Consider the following 22,397-nt stretch of genomic DNA (forward strand, 5'->3'; position numbering starts at 1 on the left):
AACCATGAACTAATTTTGGATTCGTTCATCTGACATCTCTGCACCATCGTTGTTAAAATACTACCCAGGGACAAAGATAACACTTACCAACACTGAATGGATAACAACTGAAAATATCACAACCATCGGGGAGCGACTGTCATTGGAATAATTTCAGAGCTCAGTGACAAATATTTAGTTTTAATAATCCACAGTTATATTTTCCACTCTGCACAGGAAGGATTCTGTCAGTCAAGTCCGCTGGAAAGTGTTTCTCATGTTTGCTCGAGATCTTCAGTTCCTTTAGTGTTTACCTTCAGCATGTTCTCACTGAAATGTCTGCAGTCTGGCAGAAATGTTCTTGACTCTACTCACTCTTTTCATGCCTCCATTCCAGCAGCGGCGTTGGTGCTCTACGGTCCCACACATCCCACACATGACATTTTTTTCTTCCAGTAACTTTTGATGTGTACTTAGATGAAAATGACCATGCCACACTATTTCTGTTACAATTAGAAGTGCTTTTCAAATATTTATTTTCTATTAGTATGTAAGTGTTGTCTCCATTGTACAGCTATGTTAAGTATCAAAGGTATAAGTACCTAGATGGGGGGGGGGGGGCACCAGGATACCCGCCCCTTGACCTCCTGCCATATATCCACAAGCTGCAACCCAGGCGGGCCCAGGTCTGTGCAAACATGACCCATAGAGGAGAGGTAAGAATTCAGAGAGAGAGAGAGAGAGCGCGTCTTCAAGACACATCTCATCGCTCAATAGGAAGACGAGCTCTCCTGTCTCTCCCTATTTCTCTCTCAGACTGAGTTGTCTCTTTTTGATGGCCCCTAAAATTCTATGAACTTATCGACATATCGACTTTTCCAATAGCGCCCATGCACGTACACTTGATTTCAACAGGAAGTCACACTGAGATCAAGATCTCATGTGCACGTGAGACCTGAGCACAGACTGAAGCAGAACACAAAAAAATGGAAATAAATATAATTCAATTGAAATAAATACAACAGAATATGAATTAGCTATACTGAATATCTTGAAGTAATGTTGCTGTTAAGCAATATGAATGGATTGAATGTAAATGGACAAATGTAAAATGTAAAGACATGTTATCTAAAACACCTGAAATCAATCAATCTCTGTGTAGCATACAATGAAATTGGAGTGCAGCTCCCTTTGGTGCAATATTTCAATCGACAGTGCAACACTTGTTGAATATATAGACAAGGTTCTGGACATAAAAAAGCGATAAATAGAAATAATAAAAAAGAAGAAAAACTATGCATGAATGTGTACATACACAGTTGCAACGAAATATCAAAAGTGAAAAACAGTGGTGTGATATTTGAAAATCCAGATGAACGCGATAGAACAATTATTGCACTTGAAATGTAAACGACAAGATTTTTGTCTGTTGACTATCGATGATCAGTATATAAATGTAGTGAGGCGGGTCATTTTGTTTTGTGGTTGTTGGCTGCAGTGACAGCTCTAGGAAAGAATCTGTCTCTGAGCCTGTTTGTCCTGGCTTTGTGTGACCTGTAGCGCCGATCCGAGGGTAGCAGGTCCAACAGGTGATTGCTGGGGTGAACAGAGTCCTTGATGATGTTGACGGCTCTGCTGAGGTAGCGAGAGCTGGTAATGTCCTCCAGACTGGGCAGAGAGCAACCAGAGATTTTCTGGGCTGTGCTGATGACCCTCTGCAGCGCTCCACTGCTGAGCACCCTGTGTTCCACGCTGTGATGCAGGACGCTAGGATGCTCCCTTTGGTGGCCCTGTAGGTCACCAGTAGCTTCTCCTCCAGGTTGTTTCTCCTGAGCACTCCCAGGAAGTGGAGATGCTACTTTTATTCCACTGGCTTTTATGTAATAAGACTCAGTGACGCCACATGATCATCAGATGTTATGATGGAACTGGTCAAACAGGACACACTGCTTATTATATGTAATTTGACTCTTAACTACTGCATGAAAAAAGAAAGCAAATTTGATCTTTTTTCTTCAGCAGACACATAGTTTAATTACAGCTCAGTACTTCATCTGATTTATATGGTAATTTTAATGGAATATGTTTTAGAATAGCCTCCATGTCCTGCTTACTGTTTATGTCAAGTGTTGTTCTCGCGCATGCTCAGTTGAAGCAGGGATCCAGACACAACAGTCCTCGCGAGGGCTAATGGAGGATAGAGTGACACTTGACACGGATTAATTTAACGTCATTTTCTCGGTAAAATCATGTCAGTGAAACACGCTATTAACCGCGGGATGGAGTTGGGCCGCTCGGTCGTCCGTCTGGGTCTCTTTAAATCGGGGGGCCGAGTCGCAGCAAAGCTCCGAGCTGACCGTGTCCGTGTAGGCCCGTCGGTCCACACCGTTCAGCCTCAGACTTTCCTGTCGAATCGGTACCGGTATTATCGCACCACCCTACGGGGGCTGGCTGCTCAGCTTCAGTCCGCCGGCATTAGGAGGGGTTTTGGCGGCAGATCCCCGAGAAACAGAGCCGTGTTTTTGGCTTTCGGTCTCGGTGTGGGTTTGATCGAACAACAGCTTGAAGACGACAGAAAGAGTGCGGCGACATGTCAGGAAATCCAGGTAGGGTTCACACCTTTATTTATCCGCAAGTGACAGATGAGGAAACTTTCCTTTTCACATTTGTTCAAAAGTGTCCTTCATTACATTTCAGAGTGACATGTTGTTGGAAGTGCTGATGACATTGTTATTGTTTTGTTCTTGTACGGAGTGTCATGGCGGTCGGCCTCCATGTAGGTTGAACTACCGCCACCTAGAGGATATTATAATCTTATATCTGATAACTATTTGAACAACTGCGACAGTAAAAGCTGCTCCCAGTAATAATAATAATAATAATGACAATGACATGTTGACATGACTTGCTGCTAATAATTATGTATAATATCTAGATTCATAATCAAATAACTTGTGTATTTTTAACAAAACCAAATCGAGTTTTGTGACTAATTATAAATGAGCTTTCACTGAAGTAAAAATCATATTTTTTCTTGTATTGATGTTGTTGTTGTTTTTTTAACTGTGTTAAAGTTCCTTTAATTAAAGGATTTACACCACAGGCAGATGTGTGGTATCTCTTAATGAGGCCAAACTATCAGGCCTACTTGTCCTGTACTAATGTGTTCTCCTCTTGTTAGTAGTAATATGTTGGATTTATATCAAGTTTGTGTGGTTTAGGTTGTTTATTGTAATTTTCAAAAGAAGCCACCTTGCTTGCTATGTATCCTTTTAAGCTATGTACACTATGTTGTTTTTTTAACTTGAGTAACTTTTTGTTGTTTGGCACAAATGTTTACACCGAGCAGTTAGTTAGTTCGTTAGTTAGAAGGGCCTAAGCTGAAGAACTTTTAAAAATGCTGCTGGTCCAGTTTCAGTTTGAAAGTTTGTTTCTCCAATGGTCCAGGCTGTGTTTAGCAAGAAGAAGTTCCAGACCCCACTGAAGTCTTTCAGCTCTGGATACAAACTGGAAGATTACATTATTGGGAACCAGATTGGGAAAGGCTCTAATGCAGCTGTGTACGAGGCCGCAGCTCGGTTTGCACCCCGGAAGGACAGCGATAGAAAGTGCTCTCTGGTCCAGCTGAGTGAGGACGAAGAAGGGCAGGCGCCTCGAACCTCGACATGCTGCTCGCTAAAAAACTTCCCTTTGGCTGTCAAGATGATGTGGAACTTTGGAGTGAGTGTTCTACTGCGTGTGTGGTTGCCTGATCCTCTGATGACAGATGCTTATCAGCTCTTAATGATATATTTTTGATGCCATCTGTTTGCAGGTAGGATCATCAAGCGACGCCATAATAAAATCCATGTCACAGGAGCTGGTGCCTGCAGGCCCACTGGCTTTAAAGCAGGAAATAAAACAGCTTACTCTGGATGGGTAAGTCACATGTGTCACAGCCCAGGTGGCTTCTGCTGCTCCCATGAGCGCTACGTGCGGCAACACCACCTGGACAAACCCCAATAGATTGAGTTTGTCATGACCTGTTTTTGTCACAAAAGAAAATGAAAGCACACAAATATACACAACATCAATATGTACGCGGGAGACAATGTCAATTATAACACCCAATGCAAATGGATTTTATTTGTATTTCCGATTTCCCATTAATTTGAGAGATCTTAACTTTGTTGTAACAGTCAAGGTGATGAAAGATTTGAATTGTCTCAGGCTAACATTTGACGCCATCGTTCACCCTTTACAACCAGCACGAACACTGAGACGTCACAGCTAACAGATAATATTTTTTATTTTGCTCGGTAGTTCGCCTCCAAAATGAACAACGGGGAGCGATTGCACTTAATAACGTGCCCCAGTAACGCCACCGCCAAGTTGGAAGTCAAACACCATATACTGACTGTTAGCTATGCAACTGACAAATATGGTGGACCTGCTTGAACTTGTGAAGGAGAAGAACACGAGCAAATTTGACAGTTTTACAAATCTGGTAGCAACAATATGCCTTCAGTGTTTTTACTGCTCATTTTGAGCCCTGCAGTCCTGAAAGCGCTGCTAGATGGATCCTTCTTGATGGCTGGGATCTCTTCTCATGCAGAGATTTTGGAGTCCTTCCCAAAAGAGTGTCGGCACACCCTAATGTGATCACAGTGCACCGGGCCTTCACAGCTGATGTCCCGTTGCTACCAGGAGCCCAGGAGGAGTATCCAGATTTGCTGCCTGCTAGGCTGAACCCCCGTGGGCTGGGGAATAACCGCACTCTTTTCCTGGTCATGAAGAAGTAAGACCTGCTATCTTTAAAAAAAAAGAAAAGAAAAGAAAAGGACCCAACTGCTTCAGTTGAAATGTGCCCTGTGGACTTTTCCTCCAAATAAATGAAGCTGTTTTGATTACTCGCTAATAATGTTTGATATTCTAGGTTTAAGTGCATTTCCTTTTTTTTTTTTTTTTTACAGACCTTTGTAATGCAGATGTTCTGTAAAATTTGACACCTTTAGTTTCATATTTACATCAACATGTGAGGCTCCACGAGTTAACTTTAACAGTTGAGTTTTAAGAATCCATTTAGTAGCATTAGCAGCCTTTTTTCTGTGCACTAGTTATCCCTACACACTGAGGCAGTACCTGGAAGAGTCCACGCCTGGTCGCAGGCTGGGGACTCTGATGGTGCTGCAGCTGCTGGAGGGGGTTGACCATCTATGCAGACAGGGTGTCGCTCACAGGGATCTCAAATCAGACAACGTGCTGCTGGAGTTTGACTCAGGTCAGAAAACACAAATGGTAATGACATCAACTTGATTCCTCCAGTTCTGTGTTAATATTTCCGTGGATTTTGATTTCATGCAGATGGTTGCCCTCGATTAGTGATTTCTGACTTTGGCTGCTGCCTGAGCCAGAGAGACTCGAGTCTACTGCTGCCCTTCAACAGCATGTGGGTCAGCAGGGGAGGGAATGCCTCCCTTATGGCTCCTGAGGTATGATTAAATACTCAGCATTTTCATTTATCTATTTAACGGTATACATTTGTACACACAATCCTATTATTTTTGTAACATCTGGATTGAATGCTCTTATTTTTCTCCTGTCCAAAGGTGGCTACTGCAGTTCCAGGGCCAGGCGTGGTAATCGACTACAGCAAGGCGGATGCTTGGGCTGTGGGTGCCATTTCTTATGAGATATTTGGCCAGAATAATCCCTTCTACCGTGTGGTGGGATTGGAGAGCAGGCGTTACCAGGAGAAGCAGCTTCCACCTCTGCCCTCAAGCGTTCCAGCTGATGTGCAGTTAGTGACCCAGGTTCTCCTGAGAAGGAACCCAAGCAAGGTATAACACTGGTTCTGAAGGTGCTGTCAGGAAGTAATGGTGAAGTTGTTGTTTGATAGTAAGGCAGGTACTCATAGCTCTTCCTAAACGCTCTCATAAACCCTAGAAAATGTTTATCTCGAACCATTTAGAGGTTTGATCTTCGCTGTGCAGGATTAAACGCATTTAACACTTCGGCCATTTTCACAGGAAATGCTTTGATACTTGAAATATTTTGAAAGCACTTGAATAAGCTAGCACCGGCTCACAGCACCAAGTAGTTTCTCAAGAGCCTGCTACGAGTCACTGTAGTACAAGGACACAAAACAAGCAATGTACAAGTAGTCCGATTTTAAATATCTAAAAGGATATTCCTTATGTGTGGTGAAAGTCTAGCATGTATTTGTGTGGGTTTTTTTGTATATCGCGGCTAAAAATCTCGGCGCTTGATTTGCTCTCTGAGCCTGAACCACAGCTACAAATAAATCTTAGAGTATTGGTAGTGCTGTTACTTCTACAGTCATCCTGTTGGATACGGGCCATGTTCCATTGATTGAACCATCATTTTTCGGTGAATCTTTTTGTAGTTGTGACTCGTGCCGTCTTACTGCAAATGTTTGGCATCTCAATACTCTGCATTTCTACTCTGCAGCGGCCCAGTGCCCGCGTGGCAGCTAACATGCTACATCTCAGCCTCTGGGGACGGAGGGCTCTGGCCAATCAGGACAGCGCCGGTATGAGGAAGCTTGCTGAATGGCTCCTGTGTCAGTCTGCCGCTGTTCTCCTGAAGGGCTGTAGTGGACCCAGTGGGGAAAATGTGGAGGCGGAGCTTCAGCGGAGCTTCCTGGCTAATCTGGACCTGGAAGACCTGCGTGCCTCTGTGGGTTTCCTCCTCTATGGGCGGGAGCAGCGGCAGGCCTACATGCTGTCCGCCTAGCTTAGGTCTCCAACACACAACGTAGAGCAATGCTGACAGCGTATTCTGTTTGTAGTCTGATGTTGCTGATCTAGAATTTGTTCCCACAAATTCCTGATGTAGGATCCCTGCAGCATTGAAACCGCCTCTAGTTTCTGTAATGAGAGGGATGTGGGACTATTGGGACTGTTGTTGGTTGCAGAAAAGCTTGGTACAGCATCTTGATGTTTTATATATAATATTATTTACATTATTCATTTCTTTCTAAACGAGTTCAGCACTTAGTCAACCCCGAAATTTCACTGACTGCTTGTACTTATAAGTGTATTTTCTTTTACAAGATCTGATGCACTTTTTTTTCTTTAAACTTGCGAGGTCCCACCACACACACAGAGGCACACACACACACACACAGAGGCACACACACACACACACACACACACAGAGGCACACACACACACACACACACAGCTGTTTTAATCTGTGTGGACTGTTTGGACTGATAAAGCGAGATGCCAGTGTAGATACTTTAAATTAAAGTACAACAATATACTTAACCTGTCAGACCTCCTGTGCAGGGCCAAGTGTTTTACATAATTGCACGTTAGGTATGTAAATGCGCCCCCAGTGCGTTCCTGCTCACTAATCACTTTGATAGTGACAGATTGCACGGATCCTCCACAGCGACTGTAAGAATGTAATTGTGTTTTGGTTTTGTCGCTGTGGTTTGCACTTTATGTCCATGTGACCACTTCCTGAGAGCGGTTGCTGTGATTTACCAGGGTTCGTCTGTTGCCAGCAACAATAATATAATATTGTGGTCAGCTATAAAATTAGTATGTCTAATCCATAATTTAAAAGACTTCACGAGTATTTGTCAGTACCAGTAATTAGACGTGTGTTTGCGATATAAAATTGTAGCTGCGGGTTTGGAATGCAGATGTGAGCGTCAACCCAAAGATTATAGGAATGTAAGAAGAGTGACGCATCTCACAGAAAACAGCAAATAATAGTGAGGTACAGTTTACTGCCATTCAACAAGGACTTGAATGAAAAAAACCTGAATCATAAACAGTCTATCAATGAAATAAATGTCAACCTGCTGGATATATCTTGATGTACAAGTTCAACCAACAAACCAACAAAAAAAAAAGAGAGTTTTTTTTTATCAGATAACTAAAATGTAAATTCTTACAAGGTCTAAGTTTTCCTGTTTTTTTTTTTTAAGGTTATCTAACATTTAAACGGATTTAAAGACAAAAATAATATATTTTGTAGTAAAAACATGTAAACGTAACAAAAAATGTCAAAGACAAACGAATTCCGCTTCAGAAACATTATTTACTGGACTTTTTAAGAACGTAAAAAATACATTTGAACGTTTTTTTTGGTTTTGTTTTTTCGACAGGGCAAAGTGAATGGTGAAAGAACGAGCAGGATTCTGTGTTTGGTGTTAATATTTTAAACTCAAATCCACACAACGTTTGTTTCCGCAAGCTCACGTGCATCCGAACGGAAGAATCTGCTGGAGTTCGACCACGTCGTTATGAGAAACTGCAAACAAATATAACCGCGTCTTTTGTTATATTTTTCACCCAAAAGGAAAAAAACTAATGTTTTCAGACTGATGTGTCCTGCTCAGTAGAAACTAAAACAGTGAGCGTCACCATGGCAACCGTTAACTCCAGTCGAACCCTCCCAGCTGATTCAGGCCAGCCTCGTTCGTTCTTGGGACAGAGAAAAGGTTCCAATTTGAAGTTTTTATTCGGGGAAGCTGTTATTGTGTTTGCTTGGTGAAGAGGGTTTTATTTTATTATTATCATTATTTTTTTTTATTAGAGAAAATCCAGAAGCCTATCGTGTATTTTTTTTTTGTCTTTGAAATAAAGAAACCCTGAGTGTCCCTGGGATCTTGCTGTCATTAAAAGACCAGATTACCTCCGACGTGTTTTCATCCACATCTGTTTGCTGCTAACTGTCACCTAATACATCAGCTACCAATCCAGTAGGCTTGGACCCCGGCCAGACAACTACAGATCGTCTCATGTTGGGTTTAATTAAATTAGAGGGCTGTGGAGGCCTGGCTGGGGTTGGCATTCTCCTGAGTGCTCTCCTAGCTCAGTTTTTGTAATCTATCATATGAGACGTTGTAAAGCAACGTCAGTGACGACCCACTAATGTGATAAGCCTCCTCTGTTCATCTATTCCAGCCAGCGGCTCTTCTTCCTGTCTATTTAGGGTTTGGCTCCTAATTGATAGTAACAGCTGCTGGGACAAATGTGAATGATGTTCATAGCCACAGTGAACACGTGAATGGACTCAAACACGCAGTCCTCCACACGCCTCCTGACATGCACTAACCATGTAGTCCTGACTTCTCTAATCACGTAGTTAACTGTCATTACTGTCACGTCACACTTGAGTTGGCCTGACCGTGGGTCACTGGGGAAAAAAAAAGGTAGGTGTAATGCGTCTTTACGTCCAGCAGAGGGTGCTACGTGATCACGTATACAGTGTTCAACTCGAGTTAAAGTTTAAAAAAAAAAAGGGCAGTTGTTCTCCTTTCCTGCCCAAAAAAGAGAGAAAATCTCAGTCTTAATGAGTGATGATTCCATTCATCCTATTTTGCTGTAATTGATTAACTTAGTAAAACAATATTTCAAGAATGACATGAAGCACTTTGAAAAATGTGTCCCGGGGGCATAAATAGTCCTCGACAGGACTGAACTGAGTCTCTGGCCCAAAGACAAATACCAGCTCTAAGGATTTGGGCTGCTCTTCTCCTTCTTCTTCTTTGTACAATAACTTAATATGTTCCATATTTGAAAGACTTGGACAACTTTTTGCACGTCAGTGACATCGATAGCCACAATAAAAAGTGGGGTGTTGCAACGCAATGAAATATTATATTTACCTTCAAACTATGATACACAATTAATGATGTCTCATCGCTACGGATCTGGATACCCAGCTAATTACTCACTTCATTTTTGAATCTGTTGTACAGTTTTGAAGTACACGGCAAGAGTATTTCCATTGAATGCATTTTTTTTTAATCTCCACTTCTCTCCGAAACTTGAGTTCTTTCTCAGATAAACGAGGAAAAGTTCAGAGTGACGAAATTATCTTAAAATTGATATATTACATATTGTCTCACTCTTATGGCATATTGTGGGGGGTTTTTTTTCCAAAAGGGAGAACTGTGATACACAATTCTGCCGTCTGAGTCAGTGCCAGAAAACACAGACGACTGAAATAATCGGGTTTCATGTGATTAAAACACCCCTCTGGGGCAAAAAGGCCTCAAATCGTTACAAAGTTAGAAGGGAATGACAAGAAATAAGCAGAAATTCACCGGGAAAATTACAAACCTTCTTCTACGTAGGTTGGATGGATTTCAGATTTCATGTGTTTGCAAAATGACCAAACGAAGAGAGGAAAAAAAAAAAAGGTTCCATTAAAAAAAAAAAAAATGCAGTTAGTTGCACATTTGCCCCTTGACCCCCTGCCTGGGTTGTCCTGTTTGCTGAATGATAAAAGAAAGAAGACCCCACCAAAGTGAACACGGTCAGATTTAACATGTAAGTGGTGGGGACCGGTTGTTCCTGTGTGGAGAACTGAGGCCTGAGAATTTTCCAGAATTCATTTGTGGCTGTTTTTCTTTTTTTTTTTTTGTACTTCTGACCTTTCTTACATCGGTGTCTGGAATGCTTTGTAGAATAAAGGTTTCCACTTCATCCATCCATTTATTCACCCGTTTACGAAACTCTATTGAAACTGAAACATCTCTTATTGTTACATTCATGCATGCCATTCATTTAGCTGAATTAAGTACAAACATCTTACATAATTTCTCAGGTCGGGTTAAACGAGTAAAATTCAACTGTCTTTTGTTGATGACCTGCTGGCAGCCCTCCAAGGATCCCCCCGAGGGTCCTCGGACCCCACATTGAGACGCCCTGATGTAAAGCTCTGCCATGGGTCTACTAGGTGGCGTCTGCCCTCTCTCCCAGATTAGCCGTCTTCTCTTCAACACTCCCTGAATTCCATTCCGCCTTTTACTTTCCCGGCAGCGCTCTGCTGTGTCCCAGCCAGCGCAGGACTTCCCTGTGACTTGCAAGTCTCTATTTAGCCTCACAACAAGTCCAAGTGTCGGAGTGCACCAAGTGAGCCCGCAAGTTCGGAGCCGCTCCGACTCGAGATTCAACGGTTCTTTCCTGAAAAACGAGCGCAGAAAGGAGTCTTTTATTTCCCCCCTCCTCACCTGTTGATGAAGTTCCGCCGGGCGTGCGACGCAGAGGAGCAGTCGGGTTCCTACACGGAGAAGAAAAGTCTGAACGAGCCGCAGGGAGCAGTCCAGTCCGGTGGCCAGGAGGCGTGAGGGACCTCGCTTTTTCCTTTTCCCCAGCGCTTACAGCCTGAGCTGGGTTGGTGGGAAAATGGGCACTTCGATCTGTGGACTTATCCTCTCCCTGACACTCGCATGCCAGCTGGTCACTGTAAGTCACCTCTCCAAGTCCTCCATTCTAAAGTCCCATCATAAAAGTTACACATTCATTATTTAAAGCTCACAAAAAGTAAGAAGAAGAAGAAGGAGCACGCAGCTATTAATGTTGAGTAAGAGGAGGGGTGTGCTGGTGCAGGCTTGTGCATGCAGGTGGTCTCTGGAACAGATTCCAGTCCACGCACTCACATCAACATGAACCATGAAGATGCTTTTAAAAGTAATATGGCAAACTAGAAGCTCCTCTGGTCTAAGTTCGTCCATAGGAACAAGCTATTCATAGTCCCGGTGCCTCCGACCCAGACCGCCTGCTGGCGTTGCACGCTGCCTGTTAACTGTCCTGTGCGCTGGAGGCTTATTTTAGATTTACTTTGTCAGTCTGCTGAAGACAAAAACTGAGGCATGTTAGTCGTCTGTGTCCACGTACAGGTTGTAAGGCTTCTTGTTTTTAACTTTACGGAGGAATCGGTGCAAAAAATAGAAATACTTCATAATAAAAAACCCAATGACATCCCCCTCCTCCACCTCCATCTTCAGTGATTTGAATCATTTCAAACTCTGGTGTATCCCAGGTGACTGAGGTGTTGTCCTCCAGTTGCTATGACGTTTGTCTGCCAAAAGCTTAAAATAACAAATATAAGTAGCTGGATTCACATATCCTAGTTAATATTAATTCTAAATATTAAAGTAGTCGGTAGATAAAGAAAATGACCAGTAAAGAGAAACTCATTAGGAAATTTGGAACAATTGCCTAATTTAAAAAGCAGTGGCTATACAGCAGTTAAAAAAAAAAATGTTGGAACGAGAGAATATTAGAGTTTTTCCTTGATAAATAGCATTTTAATGGATTGATTAATTTTTCTGTGCACCCAATGACTTCATTGGTTAATTGGGCAAACTCTTGTGTACTGCATGCTGGCTGTTAAGTATTTATTCCAGTCCAACTCGCGGTATTAGGATTTAGTAAGGCCACTATATTGGTGTTGTGAATCATGTACAAGAGGACCATTGCTTCGCTGCTGAGAATAGACCCCCCCCACCACCACCACCCCCCCCCCCCCCGCCCCACCCTGTGGAAGTCCCCTCTGGTGTCTCACCTTCACGCCCTCCTATAAACAGAGCTGTCACGGTCGAGATATCTGCGACTGTCGTGTGCTGATGTGATCGGAGGCCAAGCTTTATGAAAGATGGGACGTGGCCGAAGTGTCCAGCCGACATAAATCCTTCACCCGAGCATCGATACGTGGGACGTTTGAGAAGCTATAGTGTTAAGATTTTATGACCTAAGGGTAGATCTAACATCCAGCGAGCGGTGACATGCTATCGCCCGTCCTTGGGATGGATTTGTTTGAGTTCGTAAAGTTGAAACCGGGGATGCTTCACCTTTTAACCACAAGTAACGCCAAGCCCTCGGAGAGCTGTCACCATCACTAGTGAGCTGACACTGGGGGGAACACGCTGATGGAGACAAAGCACGACAACACCAACAATAATTCAATTATCCGGAACCTCAAACATCTGTTTCTTACATTATGAATTTGAGCTGAGGCAGGCGGAGACCGTCTCCTGATTCAATTAAACACACATACTGGTGTTACTACGGGTTCTCCTTTATCCCGGCTGGAATGTCAGGGTCATGTGCATCAATGCAAAAAGGAAAAAAAGGGGGGGGGGGAACCAAAAACCAGGAATCGAAGTCAATAAAACTTCTCAGTGGTTAAGAGCCTGCGATCCCAAACGAGCGGCCGGACCCTGCTGTGAACCAGCGGTGTGTGTGCAGTGAGGTTATCCAAGACAATCATATTTACAACTTTACCGTTCAATAAAATACACCTCGCACAGATCTGCTCCGGCTCATACGGGGCTTTCAGAGGGAGGATGGATTATCTGCTTTGTTGCTTGTGCTTCTTTTACTTTGTTCTCTAGTGAATGACATCAGACCCGCCGTGCGCACCGTTTTGGCTCAGAGATTTCTCCCATTATAGACTGTCACAAGTGTCCCTTGACTTTATTGGGGGTTGAACAGGGGTTGGGGGGTGCAGCCTGAATTCCTATGACTATATTTTGCACGTGTGTCATTGGTGTAAATTGTTCTGTTTCTGTGCCGTGTGTAACCCAACTGTTTAACCTCTAGCTAAGTGTTACACACCGACAATTTGATCTGATGGTTTATTTAGACTGCGCCGCGCTGGCGAGGTCGTGTCCCTTTGTTGTCTCAGACTCGGCTACCTGGTGTTTGATTCCCATTCAGAGTCATGAAGATTGTATGGTGTTGCAAAGCACAGCAGTGCAAACTCCACTCTACAGTTTAAACAAAAGGGAAGCCCCCCCCCCCCTCCTCCTCTAGACCCGTTCACATAATTGCTTGGAGACGGGGTTCAGTAAACATTGCATTGTTGAATTACAGCCCCAGGAGAGAGGCCATCTTGCCCGATGGGACAATGCTGTCCTGAAGTGGGCCGCCACTCCTCGAGCACATTGGCACATATGGACAGCAGGCCGCGGCTGGCATTTGTTGACTCTGCAGTCAAGTGTGACTTGGTCCGCTGTAGAGGTCAGAGAGGTGAGGACTCTGAACCTGACTGTGTTTCACAGTTCAGCAGGGGCTCTTCATGATTTATTCTCTGCCGGAAATCTAACCGTGTTTGAATGTCGTGTTTTCTAGGGTCATTCCCAAAATACTGAACTTTGACCTCGTCAGAGACCAAGTTTTAAAAGTTTCTCCTTCTTAAGAGAATCTGATGGAGGAGGGTACGCACTATGGACTCCATCAGCCATGTCTGTGGGTGGCAAACTTTATTAGGGGGTGTGTCTTGGTAACTGCCATAGCGCCCCCTGTGGTGGGCAAGGGCGCCTTTAGAGGTTTAGCTGATATAGATGGGAATGTCACAATCCTCCCACGTACTTTCACACCTGTGCAAAAGTGTTCCCCATCAGGTGAAAAGCAGCGACTGGCAACTGCGGATGTGCCAGACAAAGTTTATGACAGTCTACAGCCCCTCTCAGATCAGCAGAGGGGGCGGAGCAATAACTAGAACAGCTTGAGAATGGCCTCCATTCAAAAATGGAGACAAGAGCTGTTCTGTCCTCATAGGAACACTTTGGAAGAGTGTTCCCTCAGAGATACATTTGTTCCATCAAAAGTACGATGCGGGTCCTCGGGAGGCCAGAAGTGCAACTTTTGACCAACAGAAAGGCTTCAAAGTAAACCAAAGGGTATTCAGTCTTCTTTGAAAATGTTACTCCCACAGCAACAAGCATTTCAGAGAGTAAACCTGCTAACAAAAGGCGATTGCTCCTTTCCTGCTGCCAGTAGAATTTTGCCTTCCTGTTGTTTTCTGGCTCCTTATCTGTGTACATGTTTTCCTGTTCGTGTCACAACCTATTTTTGAGATTGCAAATGTACTTTTTAAACTTTTTTCTGGGTTGTGGTCTTGCAACGCTATGCACAGCTCAACCAGCGGCTAATTAGCGTGGACCGTTAGCATAACGGCACCGTGCTGCACGCAGCGTGTTAACGGCTTAAAAATGAGATGTAGCTGTGTTTCTGGTTTAAAAGCAGTGCCGGGCAGGTGACAGATGTGTTCATGGTGTTTGTGGGCAGGGGTGGTGTTTTGTCTTAACATTCACAACCAATTGCAGAAGGAGCCATTAAGTTCCAGGAAATACTGTCGTTATTTGATGTGTCAACAAATTCTGATTGTAGCGTTTCGTCACCTTCTGTGTTCGTTCCCTCTGATTTCATTGCATAATCTCATAATCTAGAATAAAATGAAACTTTGATATGGTCTCATGTCATTGCAACCCTGCCCTGAAAATTTGTAGCGAATAATTAAGATCATGTCACGAACATTGAGACTTGTGTACCACAGCCCCCCTCCCGCCATGTCTGAATATAACACCTCTTTGTTTTGCTTCAGACTCCATCTGCAGTAACAGCCAAAGCAAGACTCAGTATGTCACTAATGAAGGTATCATATTTTTCTGATACCTTAGAAATCAATGCAGTGTGTGTGTCCTGTAGTGCATCCAGTGAATGTGCAGGGATGCACCAGCCACAGTGGTCATCACTAAAAGTGTTTCTTTGAGTCGTTTATTTTTTCAACACACACCACTTCTCACCGTGTAGCATTCTGTGGTCAAGGTCATGCTACCTTTGCATCCGTGTCAGACAGAAGAGCAGACTCCAAGCACAGCTGCACCTCAGCTGGTACAGCAGCGGCGGTGTGCAAGTGCCGACATGAGCGCACATGCCCTGAAGTGCCGCCTGTTGTAACTAGAGTCCCACTCTTTCCACTCACACCTCTTCATGCGTTCACATTTTCCCTCTGTGAAGCACACGTCCATGGGTAGCTTTGGTTTCAATTCTCAGCTTATCAGACAGCAGCATGTATGGATTGTTAGGGCTGAAAGTTTGGTCAGGCTTAGCACCATTATCAAATATAATCCAACATACTTTATGTGGAAGAAGTCTTGACTTAAATTTGTAGCGCTGTCTGTAAGTGATAATAACTTTTCAGCTGTCAGACCTCTCTGATGATTCCCACACCTATCTGTAATTTTCATTATTAAATGGCAAGCACCCGAGAGTCAAATAGAACAATAAATGTCATTTTTCTTCAGCAATGCTCTGTAGAAATGCCTTTACCATCTGTGTAATGCAGAGGCTCATTATTTTAGCGGCTACCGTTTATTTGACTATTGTTCCATAATCCGTACTAAGTTCCGTCATGCATTTTGACATATCTGCTCATATACTCTGATCTGCTGGCAGCAAGTAATGAAATGATTCCTTCAGAGGAAGCCTCACAATGGTATTCTCACAGCCCTCGTTCACGTCCAAAAGCCGAGCTACGTCTTAGCAGCAGTCAAACAGTTAAATGAGTGCCCCTTGGCTTTCGGTGAATAAGTGAAGGTATATATCACTCTTCATTCCTGTGTTATGAAGCTACAGGTGCAATAAACCCCGACACAGTTCATACTCGGGTCACAGGATGACTTGAGGACACAACACTTTCTACACCAGCAGCAATAAAAGAAAATAGTTAATGGTCAGAAACTATTTGTGGGTAGGAAATTACAAGTTTTAGACTTATTTTCTCTTGCTGTGTTCAGTCAGTTGGGAAAATGACGATATTCTTGGAAATGGTTGTTTGTTTCGGTTTGTGAGAGTTTTTCCTTTTGTCCTCTGGAGTTAGTTTGTTTTCTTCTATAAGAGTGTCTTAATTTAATGTACTTCAGTGCCAGTGATCACACTCTTTGGACTGAGATTCTATTTTGTAGGAACGTGGTCCGACTAAGTTTTGGTTCTTTGGAATGAGGTACATTTCACACCTGCTGTTATGGTTCAGAACAAACAAGGTAGGTGTAAAACTGCCTTCACACAAAGACCAGCCGAAGTGGCCAGAAGTCATTCGTTTTCTATAAATCGACTGTAAAGAACTACGACGGTGACGGGCGACGACCAATCGGAACTGGGAAGTCGTCTCTTTGGCTGGTTTGGCACCAAATTGCGTGTCACTACATTTCCCTCCACATCCAGAAGGTGGTGGCCTGGTAATATGCTCCTAAAAGAAGAAGAGGATTCTTACCTCGATCAGTACCCTTTCCTCCATAGAATAGTGATTGCACATCAGCTTTCCATCTTTTTACCCCCTCGGGGCCGAGTTGAATCGCAGGAAAAGTGAACCAGCGGTGTGGAAAAGGAAAAGGAAAAGATGTCACTGAGGGGATCAATCTCTCTTACTGTTCTTCAGAAACAGCAGAAAGCCAAAATTGAACATAATCTAATCAAGGGCTTCTCCCCTTGGCCATTTTCTTGTCTGATGTCTAACTTTTATGACAGGATGCCACAGTGTTACATCAGGTCGTGGTTTCCCAAAAGTTGACAGTGGTTCAACTTTTCTGGGACAGATGGCCATGGCGCCACTGTAGGCCAGACCCACGCAGCTGTCGCACACTATTCCCACTCAAACAAATGAGAGGACTCGTTTCTTTGTCACAGTGCTTGAAATCCCTGTGAAACCAGCATAAGAGAACGCAACCTTGTAACCTCATACCTGCCAATGTCATCTAAAGCCCCAGCACTGGCTTGCTAGCACCCACATGCGCACAGGATTGTTCTGCAGTGGGAACAGCTTTAATCGGTGTTCAATCCCAGATCAAATGATCCTCGGCATTGATGTTGCACAATGTGGCCTCTTCCCGGCGCTTTTGATCTCAAACACACATCTGATGCGCAGTCAGAGCTTCGCCATCAACAATATGCATGAAAGAACGAAGACTTATCTTTTCCCCTTGTGTCAGGAACTTGTGTGACTTTTCTCATCCCGGACACAAATTGAACCCGTCTGTGTTCAAGCGGCAACGCTAACATGGTTCAACCGGTCTTACCTTCGAAAAGCAGACCCCAACTAAAAAAATACAACAGAAACTCTGCCGCTGTCCTCCAAGCTGATTTTACTGCAGCTACCAAAGATTGTATAAAAGGTCAAGATGCTTCCCCCGGTGCATTTTTGACAACACCGATCACAGTGACTGTGTTTGAATCATCAAATTTGATGTTCCAGGGACAAAAAAGCCCAAAGACAAATCCTCATGTTGTCACAGTGGGAACCAGATCAATCATCTTTTATTTGTGGGTTTACTCGGGTTTAAGAAGAAACAGTGTGTGCACAGGTGTGGAGTGGGAAAGGAGTGTAAGTCAAGAGGATTTAGTTCTTGGCCGGTGTGAATTTTGACAGTCTCTTAGGTTCCTGTGGGAACGCACATTGACTCCAGTCTTTCAGAATCACAAGAACGAAAGACAGTAATGGGCTTTAAGAACTGACCGATTTCCCCTTCTTAACCTCTTCAGTCTTTTGACGTTGTATTAACAGGCTTCTTCCCAGGCTCGCTCTTATTAGGGATTCATTGAAATGCTAAGTTAACTGAATTGCTTGTTCCCTTTGGAGGTGCTCCGTCCTCTATTGAATCTGTCATTGTCTTAGCTAGTGGCATTGATGCGAAGTCACTTGGCTATTCAGTGTTTTGCTCAAGTAAGCTGCCATTGTCTTGGGTGGTCCCTCCCAACTTACACAGCTACACTGATGGGGGTCGCCTCCCCTTTTCGCCAAGTCGTTCTTATGTGTTGCGACAAGAAGTGATTTTTTTCAAGGGTACTCAGGCTTTATGACTGTCTCTCTTTTCCCTCTATTATGTCTTTTAACTGGAGTTGACCCTGACATTCCGTGAGTTGTTTATAAAGAAATCCCACCCTAGCGCCTTATCAGCTGATGATTTCTCACTCCCACAGCAGAGACTAGTAGCTCCCTGCCTCCACTTCCTCTCACTGTACAGCAAGTCTGTGCTTGTGAAGCTGAAATACCTCCATCGTCGCAGGACTTTATTGTAGCATACGAGCCTCGGCAAGATGCAAATTCACTTAGGCTTCTGTTTAAATCCTTAATGTTCGCAGCGGGAACTCTGGTTTCCCTTTCAGCTCATGTTTATTAAATTGGGCCTGTTAGTAATCATGTACTTTGCTTGTAAGCATCTCTTTATAAGGTAATAATTTCTCAAATGAAAGGTTTTGCATGAAAGCCGATGAGCTGGAGCCGATGGTGCTTCGTTCTGCATCTCTCTCTGATGACGATGAGTAAAAGAAGTGTTTTGCAGACTGGATTCACAGCATAGATAAATGGATTGGACTCCAGCGAAGCTTTCTATCATTACAGGTTAGTTTACCTTTGCAGATCAGCCTCTTTCATGAGAATGAGACATCATCAGATTGCCTGAATGCCTTTATTTCAGAACCACCAGTGTTTTGACCAGTCAGTGTCCTTTGAAGAGTTGGGGGCGTGGTTTAGATGAGACAACAACCCAGTTGCTCTTTCCGAACAACGGTGGCGATTCTTGAAGAGGTTTTGTGTAGATACTCCCACAGCATCACCCATACCAGAGCTTCTTTGATAGAAGAGGAAAATCTTCGACAGATAGAAACGGCAAAATCTGTTGTCACTCTTCTTCCAGCGGGTCTCAGTTTGTGTATCAGTTTGATGGTCTGATGGGTTGATAGGCAGATGGTTCATCCAATCACATGGCTTGAAGGCATCCACCTCTTTTCTAAACAATTTCTATGGACGACTCCTCGGTGAGATAAACTATCAGATACATCGGGTTAGCAGACTTCATTTTTCTGTTGAGTTTGGTTGTTATTGTTTCATTTGTCATTTATAAAAAGATGTGAGATTGACAGCTGCTCTGAGTGAAGGTAGTTATGTTGAGAATGTCGGCCAACATTAAGAGCACTTGTTTCAAATTACATCACCAGTGAAAGATGGCACTGCCTGCATTCCTTTTTTGGTGGGGGGAAAGGTTTTGCTTCATTTTTCTTCTGGGGGGTGGGGGTTGGAGTGCCAACGTGTCATCCATCACAGTGGATGCTATTGATCCAAAGTTAGAGGCGTAGTATACTGCACAGCAACAAGAAGAAAATGTCAGCCTTTGAAACCACTTATAAAATATGTTGTATTGTTTGTGGTTTGTGGAAGAGATCAGTTCTCCAAGCCTTTGCTTTGCCCCTCGCTGAGGCTGCTGAGGCCCCCAGGAGAGACGGGAAGAGAGCTGGTCTGTGTTCAAGTCAGCTGCCGCCCCATGAGACATAACAACTTTTTCTCTTTGTTATAAACGCGCGCACACACACACACACACACACACACACACACACACTTCTTGTTGGAATTTTCTCCGTCTGACGTTTTCGAACCCTTCTCTCCTCTCATTCTATTTACTCGTTTTTATCCATCTGACCACCAGTGGAACGCTCATAGCCCCAGTAACAAGGAAGGCAATTTGGACAAGTGACTTGCTCTGTGATGAGATATCTTAAGAGTTGAAAGCAAATTGGGTTGTGCTTCGGAGGTTGCTGACAGGCCATTGTCTAGGTGCAGTGGCTTGTGATGGTCTAAAACTTTTGTCCCTTGCTGAGTCACCATCCTGTCGGGGAAATGAAACCTGGAATTATCTGGAGGACAAGAGAACCCCACTTCCCCTGAAGCAAAGTTTATTCAGGCTTTCCTGTGTGCACTTCAAATGTCCTGCTCTATAGATGCTGAGGGAAATAAACCAGTCTATTTGGTGTTTTTCTAACCCCCATGCCACCCAGTTTCCTGCGTAAATCTATTTTCTGTCTGAAGTGTGTTTGTACCTGACAGTGCTCATAATGTTTAGTTAGCATTCATATCTCAACAGGCCTTTTTAAAACAGCTCGCACTGTGAAGACACAGAGATATTAATCTCACCTTTTTATTTCCTGCGCAGATCTGCTTCATTTAGAGGATCTGTCAGCTGGTCACAGAGTGTTGCAAAGCTGCTCTACGGAGGTTTTCGTAGGTTCTTAACACATTGCAAGTTTAACATGCTGTAAATCAGGATTAATGAATTCCCCTGGACTTAATTATGCCAAAGTACAAGTCCGTGTTGTTTTTAGTTTTCCTCTCTCGACTCAATTGTTAAGTTTGAATTTCCATCGCAGTGTATTACAGCTAGGTTAGGAAACATTTTCCATTCAGGCTTGTTACTTTTTGAAGGTGCGTGTTCACTGCCGTCAGCCCAGTTGTGTCGGAATGGAAAGGCGTTCGATTCATGCACACATTTTTAATGACAGATTGTTAATGACGTGGAATCTCAATAGTAAATGAAGCAGGAAAAACTCCCGCAAATGCAAATCTTATCTTATTCATAATACATGCAAATTCCTTACAGTTAAGTGTAATAATACAATTGTATGTAGCATAATAGTCCACGAAACCATACTGACTGAATGACCTGTTGCTATTATTGCTCCTTGATTGTTTGCTAAGCCCCGCCTCCGTCAGTTGCTGTTGACGGTCCTGTTATACAGCCTCAGTTTGCTGAAGACTTAATGATTTTAAGAAGAGTGTAACATTGTGATTGCACAATGAATGCATGCTGCGAGGCCTTGTCCATTCGCAAGCTAGCACATGCTAACACTGCAGCTAATCCCAGAGCAGATAAACACACGGTCCAATACTCAGATTTATACTCTTGTTTTAGCTTTTCTCACACTGGGGTTTTTTGCATCTGGAAATGCAAAGATATTACTTTCCAAACTCTTTATTACTGGGTGTCTGTCATTGAGTCTTGGGGGGGTTGGAAAGCATCAGCCATCGTGGCAAAATTAGCAAAGGCAAGCCGTAGCAGAGAAAACGTAGTTGTTGTTCTATAAACTGCATCAACCACAAAAAGATGGATGGAAAATGTAAAGTATACCAAAGAGATCACAAGCCACAAAATACATGATTATATATGTTGAGGGATATGCAGGGAGGGGTTTCAGTGCGCAGCCAGTTGCACTTGCTGAGTTTCACCTGCTACTTCACTGACGCATGCGTTGTATAACTGACATGACTACGAGTGATATGGTCTTCATGGCGGTCATCGCTACAGAGATGCGCGATAGGTTTGTGAACAGGCTGTGAAGGAGAGGGGGCGACAGCAGTATGTAACACAGCCACTTCTCTATGAGAACTTACAGGACTGAAAAGCAAGGCATGGATAAGATGGGAATGCAGATCCAGTTGGTGCTGAAGCCTTTCACCAGGAAACGACCACCACTGAGCCTCCCGATCACTTTCAAATAGGTTTCACTTCAAGCTAAATCCCATGAAAAACAAAGACCCCTCAAACACCATTCAGGCTAAAGTAGCTTAGCATCCATCATGTGCCCAGAGGTTTGACATGCATGCTAGTCTGCTCTGTACCTGGCAAGCCTATTGAAGCTGAAGGTTGGCCTTGTAACACAGTGGGTAATGCAAGGGGAATTTACGTGGTTTCAGACTAAAGTAGCTGTATAATTTTCTCTCCACCCAAACCCTCTTTTGATTCTGTGGAATGAGGAGTCCTCCAAATATTCCGCTTAAAGTCTTGTTTACCTTCGTCTGAAAGCGAGTTTACTAGAAACACCAACAGATGGAGGGGTGCAGACATCCACATCATTTTTGTTGAGGTTGCACCGCTGTGTTTTTTGTGGCCCATTTAGCCTCCACCAGTCATTGGAAGAATTTAGTGAACTGAAGTTAGCAGTGAATCAAACTAGAATGGTAGTACAGCTTCTTACTGATCAGAACTCCAAATCCAGCCACTCTATCGTGCAGCTGAACCAAGTGTCATACTACATTATGGGCAGTCATACTTCTGC

At 43.5% G+C, this 22,397-nt stretch overlaps 2 protein-coding genes across 9 annotated transcripts in view; both read left to right on the forward strand.

Annotated features, from left to right (window-relative positions):
* Positions 1-2,112: 2,112 nt before the first annotated feature.
* On the forward strand, positions 2,113-8,603 carry pink1 (PTEN induced kinase 1). The gene is made up of 8 exons (XM_086213238.1): positions 2,113-2,585; positions 3,427-3,699; positions 3,794-3,897; positions 4,574-4,756; positions 5,076-5,239; positions 5,323-5,450; positions 5,568-5,798; positions 6,430-8,603. The coding sequence occupies exons 1-8, from the start codon at positions 2,229-2,231 to the stop codon at positions 6,712-6,714; spliced, it is 1,725 nt and encodes a 574-aa protein (XP_086069364.1). The 5' UTR covers positions 2,113-2,228; the 3' UTR covers positions 6,715-8,603.
* Positions 8,604-10,675: 2,072 nt separating this feature from the next.
* The window catches only part of hspg2 (heparan sulfate proteoglycan 2), a 106,533-nt gene continuing 94,811 nt past the window's right edge, over positions 10,676-22,397 (forward strand). For 7 of the 8 annotated variants that reach the window (XM_086213239.1, XM_086213241.1, XM_086213242.1 and 4 more), the window contains exon 1: positions 10,678-11,192. In XM_086213239.1, coding sequence (XP_086069365.1) covers positions 11,133-11,192 — 60 coding nt within the window. In that variant the 5' untranslated portion in view covers positions 10,678-11,132. Of the gene's footprint in view, positions 11,193-22,397 lie in introns of all 8 variants that reach the window. The other variant, XM_086213247.1, reaches the window with a different exon arrangement.

This window comes from Aulostomus chinensis, chromosome 9 (genome assembly GCF_037954235.1).
Source record: "Aulostomus chinensis isolate RoL2024-O1b breed Wild chromosome 9, RoL_Achi_v1.0, whole genome shotgun sequence".
In the NCBI taxonomy this organism is placed as follows: Eukaryota; Metazoa; Chordata; class Actinopteri; order Syngnathiformes; family Aulostomidae; genus Aulostomus; species Aulostomus chinensis.